At 35.4% G+C, this 25465-nt stretch overlaps 2 protein-coding genes across 5 annotated transcripts; both read left to right on the top strand.

The window, feature by feature from the left end:
* Nucleotides 1-267: 267 nt before the first annotated feature.
* Nucleotides 268-12771, top strand: LOC106067820 (uncharacterized). 3 transcript variants are annotated; one of them, XM_013227083.2, is made up of 5 exons: nucleotides 268-328; nucleotides 1771-1882; nucleotides 5589-7662; nucleotides 7962-8014; nucleotides 9515-12771. In XM_013227083.2, exons 2-5 carry the CDS (start codon nucleotides 1819-1821, stop codon nucleotides 9670-9672), a joined length of 2349 nt encoding a protein of 782 aa, XP_013082537.2. In that variant the 5' UTR covers nucleotides 268-328; nucleotides 1771-1818; the 3' UTR covers nucleotides 9673-12771. The 3 variants fall into 3 exon arrangements, with proteins under 3 accessions (XP_013082537.2, XP_013082536.2, XP_055893481.1); XM_013227082.2 differs by having other exon boundaries at nucleotides 321-380; XM_056037506.1 differs by lacking the exon at nucleotides 268-328 and adding an exon at nucleotides 369-491.
* A 6299-nt stretch (nucleotides 12772-19070) lies between these two features.
* Nucleotides 19071-23747, top strand: LOC106067819 (uncharacterized). Of its 2 annotated transcripts, none has more exons than XM_056037513.1 (2): nucleotides 19071-20756; nucleotides 21803-23747. In XM_056037513.1, the coding sequence occupies exons 1-2, from the start codon at nucleotides 19574-19576 to the stop codon at nucleotides 21871-21873; spliced, it is 1254 nt and encodes a 417-aa protein (XP_055893488.1). In that variant the 5' UTR covers nucleotides 19071-19573; the 3' UTR covers nucleotides 21874-23747. The 2 variants fall into 2 exon arrangements, with proteins under 2 accessions (XP_055893488.1, XP_055893495.1); XM_056037520.1 differs by lacking the exon at nucleotides 21803-23747 and adding an exon at nucleotides 21393-21460.
* The last annotated feature ends 1718 nt before the right edge of the window (nucleotides 23748-25465 follow it).

The following is a 25465-nucleotide window of genomic DNA, read 5'->3' as shown; positions in this document are numbered from 1 at the left end:
TTGTTGATATCAAACAAAATAATCAATAACCAATTATTCATTGGCGTAGACAATACATGAAACAAAAAAAAACACAATTACAATTAGTCAATTAATTACTGGTTATTGATTATTTTAACTGAAATCAACAATCAACACTCATATGCGGACCTGGATGGCAAAGACAAAATGCAAATAATTGTAATTAGTAATAGTATTGGAAATGCTGCTGTACATGTTCTTGTGTTTTAATATTCTGCCTTTCTATGTTTAAACTAAAATTTTAACTGGCAATTCAGCGAGACAACCAGGGAAGTAACCTATCTGAGTATTACAACCAAATTTCCATGTAATTTTAGACTCGATCATGACTAGATCTATCTAGATCTAAGTATAATATAGTAATATAGACTCTATATAATATTATATATAAAATATATCTACTAGCTCTAGAGTACTCAAGACACTCATCACTCAGATTCAGATCTTCATGACTTCATCATCTTGTCGTTGTAATCTAGTAATCTATTGACTATTCTGACAAGGACTAGACTAGCCACTAGCTAGGTGACTAGCTTGACTAGGTGACAGTGACTGAGTGACAGTGAATCGTGATGATAATGATTGAATCATGATCATTCATGACTGATTCATGATGATGATTATCATCATGAATAATTGAATGATCCAATTAATAAAACTGACTTAACTAATGATGTTTAATCTCTAGAGACTATTCTAGATCTAGACTCTTTAACTTTTCTTTAGTAATGTTAAATTTACTCTTTAGTCAACTTTAGACTTTAGTGTCACTCACCGTTAAGTGTTACTGTTAGATCTAGACTCTAGACTATTCTAGACTCTAGACTAGTCACTTGCCTTAGGCTTAGGCTTAGTCTTAGTAACTTACTACTTGGGTCTGGGAGTCTACAATAATCAATAAAAAACAAAACAACTAATATTAGTAATTAATCAATTTGTTTGGAATCTCGAGCAAGGGAAAGAAATTGTATTTGACTGAAGTGGTGGTATAATCTGAATTAGATTAAGTCCCCTTTATAGGTAGCGGCTCTAAATTAAACAAACAATATTTTTTTTATATATAACAATTTTCTTTTGTCATAAGTACCTCACTAGCAGAATGGTTAGCACGTATTGAGAAAGCTAAAAGTATGAAATAGCGCTAAACAAAAACAATTATTAATTGCTCAGATTTATTGTTGTTGGTCTATAACTATAATAAAAATAGTCTATAGTACTCTATAGATATCTATTACAAATTTAATTACATGACTGATCCGAACTAATTGATACAATTACACTTCATACAAGCTTTGTTTTTTTTTAAAGTATTTTTTGTTTTTCTTGTTAATTAATAATTATTAGGGTGATAAATCTATTTCACTTTATATAAATCTAGATTATCAACATAAGTATAATACAATGTAGCACAGTTTATACATAAAAAGTTAAACAGTAGATTTACATAGATGTTAAATATTATTTATAGGTGTATATGAAGTTTATGAATTTTGGCAGAAAGCTAACATAGTTCTCTATATTCAAGATCGTGCGTAAAGCTGTGGATTGTATCCTAGTAAATATATAAAAATAAATTTCGGACATTTGCTTTCCATTTTGTTAATTTGTTTTGTGAAATAGGCTCATTCAACAAAACATTAGAACATTTGTTTTGAGATGTAAACTTTTAATAATTCTAATATTAACTTATCACACATATTCATATGTGCATATATAATCTAAATTCTATTGGTTTCAACGTTTCTGCAGACAATGATACTTTAAGAGTTGAGGAAATAGAATTTTGTCATTTTCAACATGGCCACTGGTGGTGACCTCTCAATAGATGCTTCCTTGGATCAGGCGAAAGAAACTAGTCAAGGTAAAGACTTCTTATATCAGACTCCATCTTTAGAGTTTATATATGTAATATTTGACAAATCATATTATTTATTAAATATTTCTAAAGTGTCTTTAAAGCATTGCTAAAATGTAAGAAAATCCACCCAGTCCTCATTAACTTCCTTAGAATCCTATAAATGCAAAGACCCCAAAGACATTCAAAAACTTCTCAGAATTGCTTGACAGATATATTATGTTTATTCAGCAATTACTTTTGATTTTAATCTTATTACAAAATTGTATTGTAATAATTTTTAAGGGGGTTTAATTTTAGTTTTCTTAGCTTGAGCTCTATATATATGTTGAATTTTCTTTAATGTAGTCTCTTGTTACTCTTCTGAACTTTTGACTCGTACTATAAAGGTATTATCATTATCCTTGCTACCGAAATTCCATTCCATTTTCCCATCATTTTGACTCATAAATAGAGTCATTTCATAGCACCAATGCAAATGATCTAGCTTTCAATTTTTTTTCCTTTTTCTTCCAGCTTCCTATAAATAAAGCAAGGGTGGCCAACCTTTTGCTTCCCTGCGCCATATTTGTTCCTTTTTAATTCAGATGTGCCACACATACTTTTACACCCCCCTCCTATTTACTTAGTAAAGTATTATAGACTATCTGGTCAGTTATAAATACTTTGTTTAATCATTTGATACATATATTCTAATTTGGAATTTAAAAAAAAAAATAGTTTACTTATTTTAATGACATTTTTTCATTTTTATTAATCATTTTAATTGATTATTTCTAAATATACAACTAATAATATATAAACACTGTTAGCAGTCCTTTTTTAAATAAAAAAACCACATTCACATACTGGCAAGATAAACAGAACTAGTTTTAAGAAGACCTATGACTTTTCTTGGTTTTTACCACATCTCCGTAATTGAACGCCTACTACAAATCTTCAAATTTGAATTGGATTTCACTTTGCTTTTGATCATTTTCATTGATAAAAATGCTTGCTCGCATCTGTATCTTGATACGAATTGATAGAAATAACTCTGGGCAAAAGTTCTTAGTTCTGTAAAATGTTGTGGTTAAAGATCAACCAAAAATTATGTGATTTAGATTCATTTATGAATGAGGAAAGTTCTTCCAGCTTAAGTTTCAGTACTGAATGGTTTGTCAGATAATTAGTTCCCCTTGTGAAAAGTAAAAATGGATTTATAAACTCAAGCAAGCTGTCTTTTTCTTCAGCAAAATCATTAAAATAATTATTAAAGGCTTCTTCTAATCATTTGATTTTTCAATGTTTTGTGTATAATTGATTTAATCTTCAAATACTTTCTTTGTTCTTTTAAATGTGTAAAATGACTTAATTGTAGCTAACTGAGATGTTAACAATTTTAACTTTGTTTTGAACCAAGACCAATCATCATAGAAGGCCTGAACACTGACTTGCAATGTCACAACATGTGGGCACTTTTTTTTTTAAGTCATTAAGATGGCTAGTAGCATGACAAAAAATCATTAGACTTCATTTTGCATCACACAAATTCGTCATCAGCCCATCTTTTTGTTCTAGAAAATCATGGGAATATTTTTTAGTTTCCAAAATCTTCTGAGAACTTGTCCTCTAAAAAGATAACTCACCTCGCAATGAAGGTTGAGATCATCATGTTCCATATCAATCAGATCACAATATTCTTTGGATAGGCTGTTTAATCCTCTAGCTCTAATTGTCTTTACACAATTTACAACAGTATCTTAACATGCTGCAAAGTCTACATTTTCCACACTGAGCCACTTGGTGTCTAACACTATGATATTTCAGAAGAGTGTAACCTATAACCTTCCAACCAATGTTGCAGCATCTCTACCAGTCATTGACGGTGCTTCATTAGTACAGACTGGAGTTAACTTAAATCTAATTGATGCATTCTAGATCTGACTGATTTCTTCAGTGTGTCCGACCCTCTGTTCTACAAAGATATTAACATTTGTGTCCATTCTTTATAAAAATGCTTAACTGGGCAACATCTAAAATGTGTTCTAGGCAAGCTTTTTTTTAAATTTTTATCTCGTGGATATAGTGTGCCACTTGTAATCATGCAATGCACAACTTTTGACACATGTTCCATAGGTTGGCCACCCCTGCTATAAAGTAATCAAGGTATAATTTTAACACCGAAAACAACTGATAGGAAGGACAGATTTTTTAGCTGTAAGATCCTGTATTATGCTAATAATTGCTTACACTATTAGGGTAATATTTTACCATAGAGATCTTCTTTAAATGAAGTTATAATATTGTTGAGTTAGAAATCCTGTGATCCCAATTACCAGTTTAGCCCTATTGAATGCAGTAGCTCATTTAGAGGATAAATGTTATATTAAAAAAAAAACTCTTTGTGGACCAAAAGTTTTCTAATGATTGAAAATGCAGGGCTATTGAGAAAAGGGTTAAAAAGAAAAGTACCCCCAGTACAGAAAATATAGTAGAGTATGATACTTGTATGCAATGCTTTTCTTGTAAAAAAAAATAGGTGCTGGTACTCAGTGATGGATTGCCTAACTTTTAACTACTAATATATTAGTAATAAATGTTAAAATACAAGAAAAGTAAAAATGTTTTTCCCCACATTGAAAAAGGTGCTGGTATGCCCAACCGTACCGTAACAAAAAAAGCCCTGCTTGTATGTATTGTTTGCTGAAATATATCCATAGAGAAGAATCTGTCTATGCTTAAACAAAGGAAATGTATGAAGGCATAAAGCATTGAAAGGAAATGTTTAAAAAATAACTAACATTACTTTTTTTTAAGTCGGTATCACAAACACACACTTACATTTACATTTGTTGAGTACAAGTTAAAAAGATTACATTGTGAAAGTAATGTTAAAAGCTTGCAAAGATGCAACGTTTTTTTGTTTGTTTGATGATTCAGTGAGTTCACTAAAAAACAAAATGTAGAATTGTAAAATTTTTCATCACTGATTATGGGTAAACATTGACACACTAGTATCCCCGCGGCATAGCGTACGCCATTATTTAGTGACACTCCCTGAAAGACACAGTTGTCCTAATGGGGTGGGTTTGGGCAAACAACTGTGTGCACATACCTGGAGCGTGAGTAAGGTGCAGATGGGCGGTTAGAGAGTTGATGTGCATGTGTGGTGTCCCACAGAAATGAGTACTTGTTTCCCCCCCCCCCCTCTTTTTTTTCTGAGCCGTATTCTCTGTTGCAGCGAAAGTTATCTTTCTATGACTTTTTCGTCAAGTGTTAGAGAGTTCATGTGCGTGCGTCTTGTCCCGCATGGTTGGGCGACGTAGAGAGTTATATATACAGATGCTCTTGTAGTGTACCATAGAGCTAAGCATTTTGTGCAGTGAAAACATCTTACTGTTCATTCAAGAAAAGTTGCTTAGCTGGAGGGAGATTGAGCTTCATATTATGTAAATAAATACTCAAACAAAACATTTTGCAGGTTTAGCAGTTAAGCAATTTCAAGAGCTCTACTGAATTAATGACAAGAAATTCTTCTTCTAAATAATAATTGATTCAAAAAAGATCAATGCTTTAAGTGTAATGTTCTCTGGCAATATTGCAATGATGAAATGCGATCAATGATTTCCTGATAATTTGGAAATAACCTTTTATAAATATTGTATTTTTTTTAGGTTGTAGTTTTTCTTGTGTATTTATTTTAAATCTCACTTTTTTTTTTAAATTTTAGATTCAAGAACAGCTTCTTCATCCACGAGGGGTCGGAGAGATGGTGATCAAGTCATGTCTCGTAATGCTGTCCATGTATCTGAAAACAACAGCGCATTAAACTCATTGAGATCTGTTCAAACTGCTCAGCCCATTGCACCAAGTGATGAATCCTTTTTACAATATCTTCAATTTTTCCCAGACAGTTTGAGAGAGGACAACTTTGATATTCTTATTATTAATGCAAAAAAAGACACCGAGGCTGCTTTGGGGTTTAAAAAGCATCTGGAAACTGACATTATTGTCTATGTGAATAAAAAACCTCTTTGTCCAAGAGTGAAACTTTTAGATGAATTAACTTTTGATTCAAGGCCATATGATTTAGATTTTGCTTTTGAAAAAACTCTTTATGTATTTCTTTATGTCACTAAAGATTTTTGTGAATGTACCTGGACATTACTACAAGGTCAAGCTTGCCTCACCGAGGCCATTCGGGACCCCAAAAAACAGTGGTGTGTTATTCCAGTTCATACTAGATCTAGAAAAAATCAGAACTATAAGCTTCCTATGATGTTGGGTAGCTTGAGACCAATTAATTACTGGGAGGCAAAAGGAGATCAGTTCTATACAGAGAGTGTTCGAAGACTTATAGAATCTAAATTATCTGTTCTTGTACAACGAGACGTAACACTGAGAGAGGAGAGAAAGAAATACTTTAGTGAGAATAAGGAAGATATTTTAAAACTTTATAATAATGTTCATTCTTATTCTAGCTCTTGTGTTGAAACAGTACTCCCTTTTGTAGTACAAGAATCTGTGCTAGACTCAGGTTTTGCTGAATCTTTGTCTGTACAAGAGTTTGAAAATGCAAGCAGTCAGCTTCAGAACTTGACAATCAGTAGCCAGAAATTAACAGACCCTCAAAAAAGTGAAGCTTCAAAACAATGTTGTGGCACAAACGACTGTGTACCCCTGACATTGAGTGAAAATAACAATGTTAGCTCCACTTCAGCAAGTTCTAATTCTGGAAATGTTGGATCAGAAAGTACTGCAAACTCATCTTCAGGATTTGCAAACAATGATATTTCAGTTGATGGTTCTTTTTATAATACTAGTTGTAAGGACAACTCAGCACAGTCTTTGGATGAAGTCACTGGGTATAAACCTCTTCAGACACAACAATTCATTTCAAATTCCCCTGTAAGCTCATCTTCAGGATTTATAAGTCAAGACATTTCAATTGATGGTTCCATAAATACTACTAGCTGTAAAAACTTATCACCACAGGCTGCATCTGAAATAACCAGATCTAATTCTCGTCAGATGCAGCAATCATTTTCAAATTACCCACAATTACCTGTGAATCAACATTTCATTGTGGGCACTAATGGAGTAACATATGCTCTGACCGCATATGGATATCAACCGATTTGGTCAGGAAATAATTCTGTCAACTCAAATTTTCCCCAGAGTTCCCATGCCAGTAGCTCAACTGGATCACAGTCGGAGAACACTCAGTCTAGTTCAAACTTCTCTATGGGGCTCAACATGTCCCAACACCCTACAATACAACAAATGCCAAGCTTGCCTGGTTCTGTTGGGGGCCACCCTCTAATGTCAGCCAGCTATCCTTATTCTGGCTTCTACATGTCACCATTTTCTTCAACATTCACTCAACCCTTAAGCCTTCCACCTTATTCACAAGGGAGTCTGCCTCCATATCAATCACCTTTTCCTTCTTTTCAATTACCTGGACCCTGGAGTCAACTTAACCAATCTAATCAACAGTCATCACCGGGTTCAAATGATCTAAAAGCACCCTCAAATACCCCCAGAGTTGGAAATGTTGAAGCAGGGGATACAAAAAGTACCACTGAATCTATTTCTGACACAGTACAACACATACATCATCACTACCACCATAAGAAAGAAATCAGGATAGAAAATGCCACTAATGTAGTGATAGGGGATAGTTCTAAACTCATCGCTCAATTTGGTTCATCAGAAGTGCCGCAGAATTTGAATGACACCACTGAATCAGGCAGTCTTGATGCTGTTGAGCAAGTCATAAGCAATGATACTATTCCAAGCTCACCGTAAGTTTGGGTTGTCAACATGATATTTTTTGCTATTGATTAAAATACATTATATTTTGAAACTATAAACAGTAGCTAATTGTATGTCTTATGATTTTTTTTTAAGGCTATCACCATGAAAAAAAAACTTACATTTTATTAGTAGTTAGATATGTCTTTTTAGCTTTGTGCCTGTTTCAAGCCATTCCTAACTCTGGTCACCACATTAATTTAAACCCTAGAAATACTTATTTCATCACAATCACCTGCATCCCAAGTCTTTGGTAATCTATTTAAATAATTGTATTTTTTTGAAACAGAGATGAGCGTTCACAATTAGGTCACAGTGTTCCATCTGCAGACTGCCATCATGGTAAGTACTTCAAGATGAGCTGTGTTTCACTTTGAAGTCTAATGTTCAGAGGGGAACTTGCACACACATTTATATGTGCATTAACCAAAATATAAATATTTTTAAAAAAAATTTATTTGTTTTTTAATGCTAATCAATTTAGACCTACTTAAATCATTAACTGTAACTACTCCAGTTTTATTTTTTATCTTTCTCTTAATTGCAATTACAACATAAATCTACTTAAGAAGTTGTCGAGGTGCCATTGTTGTTGTTTTTTTTCCATCTTTTTTTTCTTTCATTATTTCTGGTATGATAAGATGACGTAAACTTGATCATTTTGTTAGGTGACTCTATACAGAGTAAAAAGTAAAGTTCCCCTTTCAGACCTTGTGGTCTATAGGGCAGATGATGTCATCTCCATACAGAAGTCAGAAAATTTCAATGGACTTACTGAGCCTACTCCTGAATAAAAATGGCCTCTTGTTATAGGTTATTCCACACAGATTTCTAAATAACTTAATTTTACTGGATTACATTTTTTCCGTACTTGTTTTGGAGGATATATTTTTTATGGCTTCATTAACTCATCTGTGTAAATGTGTCCACCTAGCCCCAAGGAATACCTATCATTGTTTTTGTTTATAGAAACCCGGGACCTTGTAAACAAAATAATTTTCATCACCTACTGTAGAGACTTAAAAAAAATTGTTTTTTATAAATTTAATAAATTTAGTGGGGATTTTCACTGTAAAAGTTAATCACCATTTGATTTGTACTATTTTAAGCAACAAGTTCAGGGAGGACAAAGGAATATGAACAATTTGGTGGTAATAGAAGGAAAGCTAAAGAGAAATGCAAGAAAATGAATTGAGCAAGATTTGGGAGAGATTTGAATTATACAAGGAAAATAAATCATGTCATAGACATCAAAATCTTACTTTATGCTACAATCATAAGAGCTAAGAAAAAGTGCTGAAACATGATGACATGTTCTAATTAAAATACTTTGCTTTCATATTCTGTACACCAACAAGCTTGCCTCTCTGTAGGAACATCTATCAAATTAAAAAGCAGAGATTTAATAGAAAATGTAAACAGAATTTGTGTGGTCTCTTATTGCTAACATGAACTTTAGACAAGTTAGCTTTCTTCCTACAAATTTTTTCACAATAGAAAAAGATAGTGAGATATATTGATAACAATCACATCAAATGAAGTATTCTTTTAGTTTTTAAAAAACTCTATTATATAGACAAATTATTGTAACTGGACACACTCCAGTTAGAAGGGGATGGAGGTCAATGTTACACAAGCTGGTCCATTTATTTGTATATACAAGTTCTTTCAAATTCTTTTTTTACCCATGTTAAAAATGTTTATTGCCTTTAATGTAGGTCTTCACTACATTTATCTAATAGCATTATTGTCATTTCAGATACAGTAAGTATTGTTGTATTATTCATATAAGTGTATTTGTTTGCTTCAGTATTTGAAATATTCCATTTATTTCTTATTCAGAGTCATCAAGTTCCCAGAATCAACCACCAACAGATCACCAAGGATTTCCAGAATGTCCTACTCCAAGCAGTATTAGAAATCCAGTTGAAAACTCTGATCTTGAAAGGGTTTCTAATTATTCAAATGTCTATGAAATGACAAATAAAAAAACAACTTAATTTTTGTTTTAAATCTAATAGCAAAAAATTAGAGACATCAAGAAAAAAATATTATAAACCGTTAAGTTTATCTTTTATGCAATACAAAATAATGCATTCCCTCAAACATAAGCGTGTGTACTTATGACTAAACTTTGAAAACAAATGCACTAATGTTTAAAAGCTGATAAAAGTGTATTGCAGGCTATGTATGACTTGCCAGGAAAGGTTAAGGCCAGTAGATATTTGACTTTCAGTTGGTTTTTTTAGCTTGTTCTATCTTTTTGAAAGAATTGTACTTTTGTTCCAAAATGTTTAATGTAACATTTGTATACAAGTCTATTTATCATGGAAAATTTTTATTTAAGTAATTGCTGTTACTATTTTTAAAAAGTTAATGTACTATAGTAATTTTATTACATCATGCAGTCAGTCAGTGCTTTCATTTTCACTACTTTAAATCATAATTGTTCAAATACTAATTGTTACATTTAATTATAAGCTTACATGCATAGAGCTTCATGTGTATTATCTTTTGATGTGCCATAATATGTTGTCTTATAAATTATTGTACATAGAATTGTGTTTGCCATACATGAACTGAATGTGTATTATTTATAGTTGATTTTAACTGCAATTTTTGCTGCTTGATTGACTTTTTTTTTTAATACTAATTAGAATTTAAAAAAAAAAACGACATGCTAACATTGTAGTTTTCCTTCCTCTGCTGGTAATGTGCTATAACACTTCTAATGATTGACATATAAGTTTAGGTTAAATCCACACAACTCCCCCTTTGTAGACACTGCGCCCATCCTTATGAAACCGTAAACCATATCTTCTTGGAATGTCCCTTCCTAATCCACTTTAGGCAGACCCTACTACCACTACACCCCAACATAACCAACACCCTGTACAGCAGTGCTGAACAACTGAAGAAAACAGCACACTATTTTTCCTTGGCACAGTCTGCAAAAGAGCTGAGAGCTCAGTAGCAATAAAGCTGGCTAGAAGAAGTAGTTTAGGTTAAACTCCTGTCTAATATCTTGTCTCTTTCTCCTGCAGAATGTTTGGCAATAGGGCACTCATGATCTTAACTTAATCCAGGACAGTGACAGAGTGATTTCAGCATTGGCAAGTCCATTGACAGGGAATAATGTTACAAAAGTAGATTGCTTACATTTTGTGGAAGTCAAATATAATCTTATCCATATATTTCTAAGTTACCACTGACTGACTCTTGAACTGTCCTACGCAATTGAAATTTCAAACACATATTCATTTTACCTCCTAGTTACTTGCTAAGAACTGGCTTAAACAGATTCCCAACCTGACCACCACAATACGCTAAAAACTGCAAGCTTTCTTTCTAAGCTTTGTATTTTATTTTTGGTATTTCCCTAAAAGGTAGCAGTCTATATATTTAGCATAAAAAGAAATAGCACACAAATTTCGTATTTTTAAAAACAATTTTTTCCCCTAAGTCTACTTATTTTGAATATGCCTTTCGTCATTTCCACTTCCTATTATATGCCATCTAATAAAAAAAACAAAACAATCCTTATAGCATTAAAAAGATAGCTCTAGAGTCTTTTTTTCTTATGATTTAAGGTTGCAAAAAAAAAAAAGGTTAAAAGTATTCTTAGTCTAGTGTGTTTGGGATGGGAGTCTTTATTTTAAATCAAGTCAAACGTCTAGTGTGTTTGGGATGGGAGTCTTTATTTTAAATCAAGTCAAACGTCTAGTGTGTTTGGGATGGGAGTCTTTATTTTAAAATCAAGTCAAACGTCTAGTGTGTTTGGGATGGGGGTCTTTATTTAAAATCAAGTCAAACGTCTAGTGTGTTTGGGATGGGGGTCTTTATTTTAAATCAAGTCAAACGTCTAGTGTGTTTGGGATGGGAGTCTTTATTTTAAAATCAAGTAAAACGTCTAGTGTGTTTGGGATGGGGGTCTTTATTTAAAATCAAGTCAAACGTCTAGTGTGTTTGGGATGGGGGTCTTTATTTAAAATCAAGTCAAACGTCTAGTGTGTTTGGGATAGGAGTCTTTATTTTAAATCAAGTCAAACGTCTAGTGTGTTTGGGATGGGGGTCTTTATATTAAATCAAGTCAAACGTCTAGTCTGTTTGGGATGAGGGTCTTATAAATTAGGTCTTTATTTTAAATCAAGTTATATGTCTATGTTGAAGACATTATGTATGCAAGGTTAAAAAATGAACACTAATGGTCCAGAAAGAGAAGTAAAGAGAGTGGGTCATTAAATGTAATTGTAATAGATACCTGGTACACTCATTCACCGGACAAAGAAAAGGAGTTGTTGTTCCAGCCATACTAAATTAGTCTAAAGCTGGGGAACAAATCAATAGGGGTAGCTAGTGTGTACTGCTAAGTGCTTCATAATGTTTAATTTTAAATGAGTGAAAAGACTATTTACACTTCTAGTTGTGCTGTACAGTAATGTGTTAGTATTTTAATGTTCTGACACTGGTCAATACATCACAGCTGAAGACAGCAAAAAAAACTTAAGACACCTGGGCCTGGGCATGCAACAGCTTAGTAAGCATCAGATGTGACAAAATATGTAGGGGATTGCTGGGTTTGTGTAGACAATACTGAACACTTATGTTTTTTAACTTCAGTACTCAATACTGAACACTTTTGTTTTTTAACTTCAGTACTCAATACTGAACACTTTTGTTTTTTAACTTCAGTACTCAATCCTGAACACTTTTTAATCTTTTGACTCAATACTGAATGCTTTTTTTTTTTAACCTCTTGACTTGAAGATTAACCCTTGTGTTATAATTCTATTCAAGAAGTATTAGTTTCATACAAAGTAATATTGTATCTGAACAATTTTGATTCTTTTTTCAATCATTTCTCTTCTGTAATGTGATATTCTATGTACGAGTTGGTGGACCTATGCCCTATATAACTAGTGTTCTATCACTTGTATGTTTGTAGGTTTTAACTATATTGTTTTCCCCAATGTTTGAATGAAATCAAACTGACAGAGTGTTGTGATATGAATTCATTCTAGCATCTTTAATTTTTTTTTGAGAATTTGATTTTAAGCCTTATCTTGTGACTTTACAAATAAACTAATGAAGCATACAAAGCTCAATGTTTTTAAATGAAAATCAGAAGTTTGAGAAAATGTCAACATAAAAATACACATATCTAATTTTCAAGCCAAAGTGTGTTCTGAAATACTCTACACTATGTTACCACTATGCAGTTAGAGCTATACTGTTCTTTGTCAAATGATTCATGCTTTGATTTCCTACTAATAAGAATAATACATTGCCTGATAACAAAAACAACTGTTCTGAGGGATCTAAAGGTCTGTCGAGGTTTTTTAATTTTATAAATGTAATTTATTTCTAGGATCTATAGGTCTGACAAGAAATTTTTTGTTTAAATGTAACTGTTCTCTGGGATCTATAATCTGACAAGTCTGTTGAGGATATTTTTTTAAAAGTAATATATTTCTAGGATCTATAGGTCTGACAAGATATTTTTGTTTAAATGTAAGTGTACTCTGGCATCTATAGGTGTGACAAATCTGAAGATTTTTTTTTTTTTACAAATATGAAAATTAAGGATGAAGAATTGACAGAATTATTTGGTGCTCTTTTTTTTTTTTTTTTTTTTAACACTTTTGAAAATGACAGGAACATTAAATTGTTACAAGAACATAGGCTTTCATTGTCCAGTCTAGTTTGAATATAATTGAGATCTCTAAGAAATATGAAATCCTTTAAGTGTAATTGTGAATGTTGGGCCGTGCTGCACCGAGATGCCCTGTGCTCCCAGTTCCTTATTTCCTCCTATAAAGCTCTAGATTTGTTACATTCACAATAGGATGCAATAGTTTGACTGTGATTGATTTCTTTCAATGATATCCTTGAACTGTTTTTATCAAGCCACTGCTTACATCCCACATTGTGTGCTCATGTCATTGTATAGCTATAGTGAGTTCATTCTCGCCTTGAGAACTCATTAGTGCCTGAATATATATTCGGTCAGAAGCTGCCAGATGAGAAATTTGTGCCTTATACAGAATAATTGTTCATTTGTGTATATGTAAAAGGGTCCTGAATCCATTGTCCCAGGCAGAAGTATGTTTATGTATCCAATACATTTATTCATGCCTACATACATATTGTAACGATTCTCACTATTCAGGCTCTCTGCAATTGCACCAAAGAATTGGACAACTCAGGTAGTTGTGAATATGTTTTATGGTATCCACAACAGCCAATAGTTCACGTCTTGTGACACAGAGTTTAGTTTCTTTCGGCTTTGGACAAGCTCCGACTAAAGTAAGCTATGACCCTCTCAGTTCCATCTACCTTTTGAGATAAGACAGCGCCTATTCCAGTATTGCTCGCATCGGTGTCAAGTATGAACGTCTCACCGGCTATCGGGTAGGCCAGAATGGGGGATGAAGTTAGAGCCTTTTTAAGTCTCGCAAAGGCCTCGTGACATTCCGGTGTCCAAATAAACGGCCGCTTCGGTTCTGTCAGTTGATGAAGGGCACTATAGAAGCTAGAGAAGTTGGGCACAAAACGTCCCAGAAAACCTTTTTAACTCGCGGCCATCTATTCACGGCTTCGGCTCTGTCTGGATTTGTGCTGACTCCCTCCCTCGACATGATGTGACCAAGGTACTTGACCCTCCTTCTAAACAAGGAGCACTTCTTTGGATTCAGTTTCATTCCTGCGTTGCTGATCCGTTTAAACACTTCGTTTGCAAGATATTCCTCGAAGGTTTTGCTTGTGACGATAATGTCATCTAAGTAAACAAGACACGTGGTCCAGTTGAGTCCTCTTTGTTCCATTAGTCTTTCAAAGGTGGCTGGGGCATTGCAGAGGCCGAAAGGCAATACATTAAGTTGCCAGTCCATTGCCAGCAGAGAAGGCCGTTTTATCTCTCTCCTCGGGGTGCAGTCCCACTTGCCTGGTGGAGAAGATCGTGACCCAGCAAGTGTATCTAATCTGTCGTCAATTATAGTTAGCTGTCTTTGTGTGCGACTTCATTTAGTAATCTTTAGTCGACACAAAATTGTGAAGATTCATCTTTCTTCTCTACAAAGACGATTGGTGAACACCACGGACTATTAGATGGTTCAATAACTCTTTGCTGCCTCATTCGTTCTATCATGCATACAGCTTCTTGTTGCTTTGCTAGCGACAGGTGACGTGGTTGCTGTCGGATAGGCCTAGTGTTTCCGGTATCTATACGATTCTGAATCAGTTTTTTCCACTCACAGTCCATTTCTTCCGATGGCAATATGTCAGAAAACTCCCTGATGAATTATTCTGCTTTTGTGTACTGCTCTTTTGACTAAATCGTTTCGATTTCTGCCAGGAGCTTAATAATCTGTGGGCTATTGGGGTCGGATACTCGTCGAGGTTGTCATTGTTGCAGTTTCTTATTTAAAGAGCATAGCAGCTGTCAATGGTGCTGTTTTCTCGTGTTTCTCTCCTGAGCCGTCGCTCATAACTGACGGTACCTATTGTGTCTTTCCGTTTGCTATCCCGTTGTGGTGGACGCCCACTGCTTTCTGTCGACGCCGTTCTCATCGTGAGGTAGCCATCCTCTATTTTTCCACAGATAAATCACTTCAGACTTAGCAGGCAAGGTCGTATCTTCTACCAGCCTTATCCTTCTGGCTCGTTCATCCTATTTATCTTCATCACTAAGTAAGGGTACTTCGAGGTGTTCACATTGCAATGTGCCTCCGCCGATATTCAAGGAAAAGCCAAATTTCAGCATGAAGTCGAGCCCTATTATGCAGTGACGTCAGCGATCAGGAATTCGTGTTTAAATGACTGATTCCCAATCTTGATTGTTATGTCAGTTAAACCTTAAAAGGGCATCATTTCCCCGATGGCTGTTTTCAACGAGTAGAACCTAACTTGTGTTGTTTTGCTCTAGTCCACATTATCTGGCCTGATGACTGATCGCTAGGAACCAGTATCGAGGAGGAAGTGATAGCTCTGACATCCGATTTTCCTATTGACTTTCAGACTTTTACTCTGTCCGAGCTCGGCGACCGGGGCGCGTGCTAGTTTCCCTGGAAACCACTGGAACTTGATAGTGAATACATTTCTGATCTCTGATGGGTATCGTTTTGTCGAGATCGTATAGTGCAGCTTCTTTGTCTAAGAATGGCCACAATTCCAACATCGTACTGGGGGCTCTTGGTTTATCTTCTGGTATGTTCATCGTTCGTTCAGTGCCTCTGTCACCCTTCTGACTAGTTGTGCGAATTCTTCCTCTTTGACTTCCCGCCTCTTTGACTTCCGGCTTCCGAGATGCGTCTTTAGCGGCTTCATATGAGAGAGCGTACACTAGGGCTTCGCTGGCTTTGCGTTTACCACTAACTCTGATGGCTTTTTTTAACTCAGGGTCTCGGAGCGCATCAATGAAAGCGTCTGTGATGTTGACTTCCAGAAAGTCATATGGACCGGTTGGGTAGGGCAAATGTGCGAAGCTTTCGATGTCTGTCTCTAGCTCCTGAAGAGTTTAATCGGGGAACAACATGGTCTAAATTGTGCCGATCTGCTAAAAAAAAAAAACAACCAAAAACCAAAATCCGTTTCATCGGGGCGCTGTTGTCGCGTCTTCGGTTCCACTCTATACACTTCTTGCAAATGTTTATCCCCGTATCGAAGCTCCATAACTTGGACGAGAGCAGCGAGGCATTGCTTGTTCGGTAGGGACTGGAGCAATTCAGTGGCTTTACATCTTAGAGATAATATAAGGGCAGTTGTTTTCTCCTCTTCGCTGTTCCATTAGTTAACTTTATCGGCTGCGTCAAATTGCTTCTTATACACGGAACCATCAACTACGTGGGGGGGGGGGGGCGCTTCATTTTTCCGGAGACTTCAGGTACAAATGACGCCATATTTGCCTCCGGGGCATTGGTGTGTTTACGGTGAACTTGCGTCTTTATTTCTTCGATAGCCTTCTCTACTGCGTTGATTCTCTGATTCATCTGTTCATCTATGATGGTGATTCATTCCTCCATAGCATGTATGCGTTGGTTCATGGCCAATAGCTATGTTTTGATTCCATCTATCTTGCCATTGGTGTGTCCTAGCCCCGAGTTCATCTTTTCATAAGTTCTTTCATATCTGGTTCGATTTCAAACAGATACTTGTCTGGATCTTCATCTTCCTAATCTTGTCTATCGTTTTTGCAGAAGACATAGAAGATCTCACTTCTAACACCAGCGTAACTATTCTCACTATTCAGGCTCTCTGCAAACTGCACCACGCGACACTACCAACTCAAAGAACTTGACAACTCAGGTCTCCAAATAACGTAGAGCTTTATTGTCCAATAAATCGCAGCCAATACTGTACTATTGGCCACATGTAACGATGACTGTACAAATGCTCTGCCGTATCAACTCTGTACTTTTGTAGCAAGAACTGTACTGAATTCTCTGCCGTATCAACTCTGTACTTTTGTAGCAAGAACTGTACTGACTTCTCTGCCGTATCAACTCTGTACTTTTGTAGCAAGAACTGTACTGACTTCTCTGCCGTATCAACTCTGTACTTTTGTAGCAAGAACTGTACTGACTTCTCTGCCGTATCAACTCTGTACTTTTGTAGCAAGAACTGTACTGACTTCTCTGCCGTATCAACTCTGTACTTTTGTAGCAAGAACTGTACTGACTTCTCTGCCTTATCAACTCTGTACTTTTGTAGCAAGAACTGTACTGACTTCTCTGCCGTATCAACTCTGTACTTTTGTAACAAGAACTGTACTGACTTCTCTGTCCCTTGTTGACTCCGTCGTAACATACTGTAGTGTAGATCTAGAAGTTGTCAACTAATCCGACTCTGATATTTTCGCTCTATATATAGTGCCCCTAATGGCCTTCTAGATCGTCTTGTGTAGTTGATCACATGACCATATCACATGACGTGATTTGCCTGAGTACTGAAAAGCTGTCGAAGACAGGCGAAGAAGACGAAAACGTCAATAGACCCCAGACGGACCACAGCGTGGTCTGGCAAAACATGCAGATTGCAACTGAGTCTGCGTGGTCACGTGAATTTCTGCTCTCCTCTTCGGAATCGAAGTCAATGCCTGAGTCCAGTTTCGCACAGTGCACAAGATAGTGCGCACCATCTGCATTGTGTGGAAGGTGGTGTGCAGAGTTAAATATGTGAGAAACATTTTAAAAAATAATTTGTCAGCATCTAATCGTTATTGAATCCTACATTAGCCAGTTAGAGAAGGCGCGGGATTTTTATTTTATCCCTGCATATTTTCAGTATTTTGTTACACGCCTTTACCGCTAGAAATACTGGCTGCATTGGTGAAATAAAGTTGTAAAAAACTTATTACAAATTATGTCCACGTTATTTCTCCCGCTGCCCCCATTCTCAAGTTGAAACTTTGCTCACTTATTTATTGTCGATAACAACACATGAGACAATAGACAAATCGACCAATTATTTCATCAATTAGTCGTAATTAATTAATTTTTTTTATAGCATGCTAAAAGCATGAAATTGCGTTAAGCAAACTCAATTGTTAAAAATATTTCCTATAGCACAGCTTTATTAATGTTAGTTGAGATCTATTACAAAAGAATTCTATGATTGAATCAAAATAAATGATACAATTACACTTAATATAAGTTTTGTTGTTTTTAAAATTATTTTTTATATTTTACTTGTTCATTGCTGTAATTTTCTGTTTTATTTTATTATTAGAAAGTTGAGAGATATTTCTTCCATGAGATGCAGCAGTTTAGGTCAATCATTCTTCAAATTTATTGGTTCTCTAAAAATAAAGTTTCTAAACATGAAGGTGTCTGTACCGAAGATGTAACTGATTAGAAGTATTGTTCGAATTTTGCACAAATGTGAACAGGTTATACAATTACCAACCAACATTTCTGTTCTAAAGAGTTGATTTTTTTAAATAAATATCTTTAAGGTTGAACATTTATGTCTCTCGGTGCAACGACCTTTATTTCACACTATTTGAGATGGTCCATAGTCGTTTCCCTTCGCGACTGAAGGAGGCCATATGATAGTCTCACATGATAGTCTCAACTGAAGGAGGCCTTATGATAGTCTCACATGATAGTCTCAACTGAAGGAGGCCATATGATAGTCTAAAATGAAGGAGGCCTTATGATAATCTGTTTTTAAATGTACATATGCAACAATTACGAAAACTACTTGGAAGACATTATTTGTATACAAGCTGGTAGTAAAACATTGAAATTGACCCGAGATTCAAAGCAACTAGAATTCTTTACGCGCCTTTCTGAGCTGACACCATACATGATTTATCTTTCGTTTAATATCGGCATTTCCCGATATTATACTTTCATTTGTTAAAAGTATATTTAATCCTTTTAACTTGAGGTATTTCCCGATATAACTCAAAATTTACAGTAAGACTTTAGCAAAAGACTATTAGAATAGATATTAAGATAATGTATTATTAAATATATTTTAAAAATATTACATTTTATTCGCAATTGTTAACACTTTTTTTAATTTGTATGGTCGATTATAATGAAAGAACTAGAGGCAGAAATACGACCCGAGTCCCCAAACAAAGATGATTCAACCATTACGGTTATGACTTTCATCTAGATCATAATATTATGACAGTAAGAGGTCGGCTATATAATGTTAGTTGTCAGCAATGTTGATACGTTTACATTGTTACGTCATTTTTAAAGAACGATGAAAAGTGTCTTATTCTATTTGGACATTTTTACAAAGTTTCTTTTTGCAAACAATGAAGCAAATACACCCTACAGAATCACTTGATGTGTCACTATTTTCTGAACAGGATCACTAACCTATGATAGTTCAAACAATGTTTTCATAAAGAACATATTTTTTTTTATCTTATATAGTGACCTCAAAATGGAGACTGACGCTAACCGTCTAGAAAGTGGCTATGAAAGTTACCCTAACAGCGCAACGCCATCTATATCTATATCAAGAAGTAGTACTGAAATCCCTCAACTCAAATTAGATTCTAGTGACTCTAACGAGGAAACCTGTTTGAAGGAAGTTCCAATAGAAAATATAAACTCCACTTCAACAAACGAATGCAGCAAAACAGAACCGAACGAAGCACCGGACGATTACACGCATTATCTAGAATACATGCCATCTCATTTAAGCAACCATCTCATCGACGTACTGATCATTTTTGCAAAGAAAGACAGAGATGATGCCGAAACTTTTCGAGATCACATTATGTCATTATCCTACACAGCAGAACTATTAGACTGCAGTCTTGTACAGTCCAAAGAAATCGAAGATCTATACAAACGCTCCATGCTCTATTTTCTTTATGTCACAGAGGCATTCTGCAGTTGTCAAGAGACTTTACTGAAAAGTCATATCATTTTATCACAAACTCTGGATGATGTTGCAAACAGTTTTAGGGTTGTGCCAGTTTATGCTTGTACCGAAGAAAAGATTGACCTATCTCTTGTGCTGAAATATTTAAATCCTATCAGATATTATAGGCAAGACAAAGATAAAAGAACAGCAACAAATATACTGAATAATGTGAAATATGACATCGCAGGAAGAGAAATTGAATTAGAAAAAAAAAGAGAAACATATTACAGTGAACATAAAAGCGAGCTAAGATCACGCCTACGAAATAATGTGGCAAAAAAGCGTTCAATTCAAAACACTCAATGTAAAAACATAGCTTCTAGTGACGGAGCCAGAAATATAAGTAAAACATCTGGTCTAGAAAAACAAGAAACTCATTTTCATTCTGATAACACTGAACAGAGACCATCAGGCTCGCGACTTGAGAATTCCAGTAGTATTCATCAAACAAGCAATGAGTCGGGCTATGTACAGCATGAACGTGTGACAGACGACAAGAAGTCTCTACCCCTGGATGGACATCCAAAAATATATAAAGTATATAATATTAACATATCAAAAGTTAAGAATTTGACGATTGAAGACAACAGCTCGGACAAGAAGGTTGAGGATTCAGAGCTAGACACAGAGCTGTCAACAATTGTGTTAAGCCTATCAAGTGGCGATCTGGAGAGAACGTCATCTTCAAGTGCAGGTAAAACCCAGTGAAACATCATTTAGTTAATACATGAAAATTATTCAGATACATTTAGGCATAAATTCATTTTGTTGAATATTGTACAATGAACTTAAAGCAGGGTCGGACAGGCTATATGGGCATTCGGATAAATGATCGGTGGGCCCGTACAGAAAGGGGCCGGTAAGACAACAGCAATCATCTTTTTTTTTAAATCACGTCTGTATTTTATAAGATAAGAGCCGCATGGATGTCACGTATTAAATAGTTAAAATTTTTTATAATAATCTGAAGTAATGTCTAACAGAAGGGTTTCTCTGAGCGACGTATTTATATACATGTGTACAGCTGTCGATACATTATCAAACTTGACAGAATGATTTTGAGGACATGTTGACCTACAATTTTGTGCCCATCGTATAATATACAATTTATGGGCCGGATGGTATAGAAATGCCTGGTCCGATTTTGACACCTAGACGGTTCCTGACTTAAAGTCGTAACATTTCTTTTTAGCAAACATCGAAGATGTACTTTCTTATAGGTTTTTAAAACTTTACATTTCTATTTGTTAATAAAAAACATTTTGGTTAGTTTTAAATGTAGGAGTCATAACGTTTTTGCTTCTGTAAAGGCAAATGTATTTACTTTCAGACCTTGCGACCTATTGGGGCAAATGATGTAAAGCTTATCTGTTTCTATGGCCGACGGTTAACGAGGGTGCAGCCTCTAACAGCCTTTACTTTCAGGTACCTATTGGAATTGGGTAGACTCAGAGGCGCCCTTACAAATTCTGAATTTCAAAATACTAGATTTGAACTTAAGACTTGTAGCACTCGATCACCACGTGGTCTATTAAAGACCTACAAAAAGTCGGTGAAATGGAATCGGTTAGATAGAAGTAAAAGTGATTGACACATTTTTAAAATTTAATTTGATCGCAACTTGAAGAGAAAGCAAGTAAAATAAATACTTGTTAGTAGAATAATATACATCTAAATATAGATGCTATGCGCTTGGATAACGACCACAATTATTTGATTTGATTTTTTTTTTTTTGGCAGACTTCAAACCTCCTGTTGCCGTTCAAGAAAGTCCTTTGTCAGACGATACAGAACATAAACAATATGTCTGACAGCTCACTTATCTATATCACCGTGCAATTATTCTATAAAGGGAGGCGGAAGCCGATGTGTGACCAAGTGGCTTGTATTCTTGTTAGTATAGTTCCATGGGCGGTCGTACGGACAGCAAAATGTTATAGAGCATTTTTTTACAAAGCTTTTATTCCCTCTGTCTGTATTTTGACTTACAGATAATGAATATATTATTCTTTCTATTTTTTTTTCAATAATGACTTACTAATTGATGTTTTTGTTTTTTTTAATGTAAAACTTCTGCGCATCCAAAACGATAGCACCATGGTTTCTAAGCAATATTATAGTATGCAATTATCTGTGCTATGCAGAATACATTCCCGCTGCGTATCTAATGTAAAATAAGTACAGAGTTAAAACAGGTAGACATTATTGTTTTTTTTTAAATATATTACTAGTTTATATACCTGTATATGTTGGCCGTATTATTAAAAACTATATTTAAAAAAAAAAACTACATTAGTGACAAAGTGATTATAATTTTTTTTTTGTTCCCCCATCATTTAATATAATTAGTGACATATAATGTGATATAATTGTGTTCTTATATAAGAGAAAATAATGGCAAAGGGATATGTGGTTCTGTCAGGCACACGCACACACGTGTGTGGTATTTCAGTGTAGTGTACTATAATGGAATGGGAAGATGCGGTTGAATAAAATACTAAGGCCCTTTACTAGAGAATGGAGTGCCAAGGTTTAGTTGAGTGAGGGAACACACAAAAGTACATTTCATAATCTCAAATCGAGTATAATTCTAAAGCGTAGACATTTAAAGTTAAACGCTATGCATAGCGTTAAGAATGAAAGATCTATTTATAACATTTGAAATTTATGTTTAAAGAATGCTCTCATAGCAAGCTAGTGTCATGTGCCTTTAGAATCAATCATTCATTTCAGGCTTCAATCTATCATTCATTTCAGGCTTACAATCAATCATTCATTTCAGGCTTACAATCATTCATTTTAGGCTTACAATCAATCATTCATTTCCAGTTTTCAATCAATCATTCATTTTAGGCTTACAATCAATCAATCATTTCCAGCTTTCTATCAATCATTCATTTCAGGCTTACAATCAATCATTCATTTTAGGCTTACAATCAATCAATCATTTCCAGCTTTCAATCTATCATTCATTTCAGGCTTACAATCAATCATTCATGTCGAAGTTCAGTTTACAATTGAGTGGACATTGCGCCATTGTAGCTGTGCCATTAAAACAGAAACAAACAAAAAATGTGTTTGTGAGATTGAGCTCTATGTCACCATTAAGGACAAACTTAGGCTAGGTTTTTTAAACTTAACACGGGTTTGTGATGACATCAAATGTCAATCTCTCTTTTTTAAAATGTTTCTTCCACACTCCTTCAGTAAAATAAAAACAATTTTTTCTTGACAATACATGGCACAAAATGTCTGTTATACGTTACTACAATAAAATATGTTCAAAGTGTAATCTATTTCAATGTGTCTGCCTAACTGTGTCGCATGTGCTCCGGGCTGTCACCTTCCTGCTACCTCACCCCAGCGTCCTGCGGGAAGTTAGGGCTAGGTAGTAATTCTCTTTCAATATGAAGAAACATCCGAAACATGTTATGTAATGGTGCTATGATGTGATATGAAGTTATGGTGATCAGTGTACAATATGCTATGCACTATTTATTTTCTATGAATTGGACCATTTTCATTTTAATAATTGACTCTAGTATTTTTCATTCGATTGTGATAAATTATTAGTAGGCCTATTACATCTACATTACCTTCTTAAAAGATATAGGCCTACCATTTTGTGTGTGTGTCTGTTCAGGGAAAATATTGTGGATGAATTAAAAACTATTTTTATAATCAAGTTTCTCTTGTATTTTATCATAATATCTATGTCTATATCTATATCTATCTGTCTGTCTGTCTGTCTGTCTGTCTCTCTCTCTCTCTCTCTCTCTATATATATATATATGTATTGTTACGCTTCTCTATCAACCCTTGACAAAACACAACACTGTTGCTAAGTCAAGAACCAGAGAACTTGGGCTCTGGGATAACGAGACACTTTAAACAAATACTTTACACATGGGCAGAAGTCAATGTCTGAATAGAACAGTTAGACACAACTTGTTCCTCTCTCAGTCCGCCAGAATTGACCCAACCTTGTTTTTATGAAACAACACATAGTTCATAGTCAGATAACAACAAACACCGTTGACCTACACGGAGAATGTTTACATCCGTCCCTTTTTAAGTACACAGGCCTGTGTCGCATGAGTCGGTTGATTACACAGAGGCTACACTGACCAGCATCACAGTTCAGTTACAACAATATATATATATATGCGTGTTACACTTCCGTCAAGTTAAAAGCCTCAGTGAAAGTATTGTCTTGGCCTCACTGTTGGCTAAACTGCGTTTTTCTTTTGCTATCCATCGACATGGGAGTTTTCTTGCTTTAGAGACACCCGCGAAAAATGTGTTCAAGGCCTCTTCCCTTTTGCTGTCAGTTATTATGGACCCGTTCTCAGTTTGCACACCCAAACCGGTCAGATTGTCAAGTAACCTCCATGTCTTTCTCCTGCACCTGGTCAAGCGATTCCTCTGCAACTGTCTCTGTCCTTAGCGTAGTGAGTTTACTGTATTCTCTTCTTGCTTCTGCCGTTTTGAGGCTGACATACTTCCTTCGGGTAGACTAACGAGACGTTCTAACACAGTTGACCAAAATGACTTGCCTTTGCCATTGGTCCGTGGAATGACGTTTTGAGCGGCCGTCAAGATAGCTTTCACAAAGAGACTGTAGCGATGTGCTCAAAGTGTCTATCTGAGATGAACTCCAATTGATGGCAAGGCTGGAAGGATCAGTCCTCTCGTAGAGCTTTGGTGACAAAGTGTCTATCTGAGATGTACTCCAATTGATGGCAAGCATCGAAGGATCAGTCCTCTCGTAGAGCCTTGGTTACAAAGTGTCTATCTGAGATGTACTCCAATTGATGTCAAGCATCGAAGGATCAGTCCTCTCGTAGAGCCTTGGTGACAAAGTGTCTATCTGAGATGTACTCCAATTGATGGCAAGGCTGGAAGGATCAGTTCTCCCGTAGAGCCTTGGTGACAAAGTGTCTATCTGAGATGTACTCCAATTGATGGCAAGGCTGGAAGGATCAGTCCTCCCTTAGAGCCTTGGCGACAAAGTGTCTATCTGATATGTACTCCAATTGATGGCAAGACTGGAAGGATCAGTCCTCCCGTAGAGTCTTGGTTACAAAGTGTCTATCTGAGATGTACTCCAATTGATGGCAAGCATCGAAGGATCAGTCCTCTCGTAGAGCCTTGGTGACAAAGTGTCTATCTGAGATGTACTCCAATTGATGGCAAGGCTGGAAGGATCAGTCCTCCCGTAGAGCCTTGGCGACAAAGTGTCTATCTGAGATGTACTCCAGATGATGGCAAGGCTGGAAGGATCAGTCCTCCCGTAGAGCCTTGGTGACAAAGTGTCTATCTGAGATGTACTCCAATTGATGGCAAGGCTGAAAGGATCAGTCCTCCCGTAGAGCCTTGGCGACAAAGTGTCTATCTGAGATG

The sequence above is a fragment of the Biomphalaria glabrata genome, chromosome 1 (genome assembly GCF_947242115.1).
Source record: "Biomphalaria glabrata chromosome 1, xgBioGlab47.1, whole genome shotgun sequence".
NCBI lineage: Eukaryota > Metazoa > Mollusca > Gastropoda > Planorbidae > Biomphalaria > Biomphalaria glabrata.
Note: the sequence above shows the minus strand (reverse complement) of the source record. Positions and strands in the feature narration are given on the sequence as shown.

Excerpts from the sequence above, each read along its gene's own strand:
- LOC106067820 (XM_013227083.2), top strand. The coding sequence starts at position 1,819 with ATGGCCACTGGTGGTGACCTCTCAATAGATGCTTCCTTGGATCAGGCG. Across the intron at positions 1,883-5,588 it reads GGCGAAAGAAACTAGTCAAG|ATTCAAGAACAGCTTCTTCA; the intron begins GTAAAGACTTCT and ends TTTAAATTTTAG. Across the intron at positions 7,663-7,961 it reads GATACTATTCCAAGCTCACC|AGATGAGCGTTCACAATTAG; the intron begins GTAAGTTTGGGT and ends TTTTTGAAACAG.
- LOC106067819 (XM_056037513.1), top strand. The coding sequence starts at position 19,574 with ATGGAGACTGACGCTAACCGTCTAGAAAGTGGCTATGAAAGTTACCCT. Across the intron at positions 20,757-21,802 it reads AACGTCATCTTCAAGTGCAG|ACTTCAAACCTCCTGTTGCC; the intron begins GTAAAACCCAGT and ends TTTTTTTGGCAG.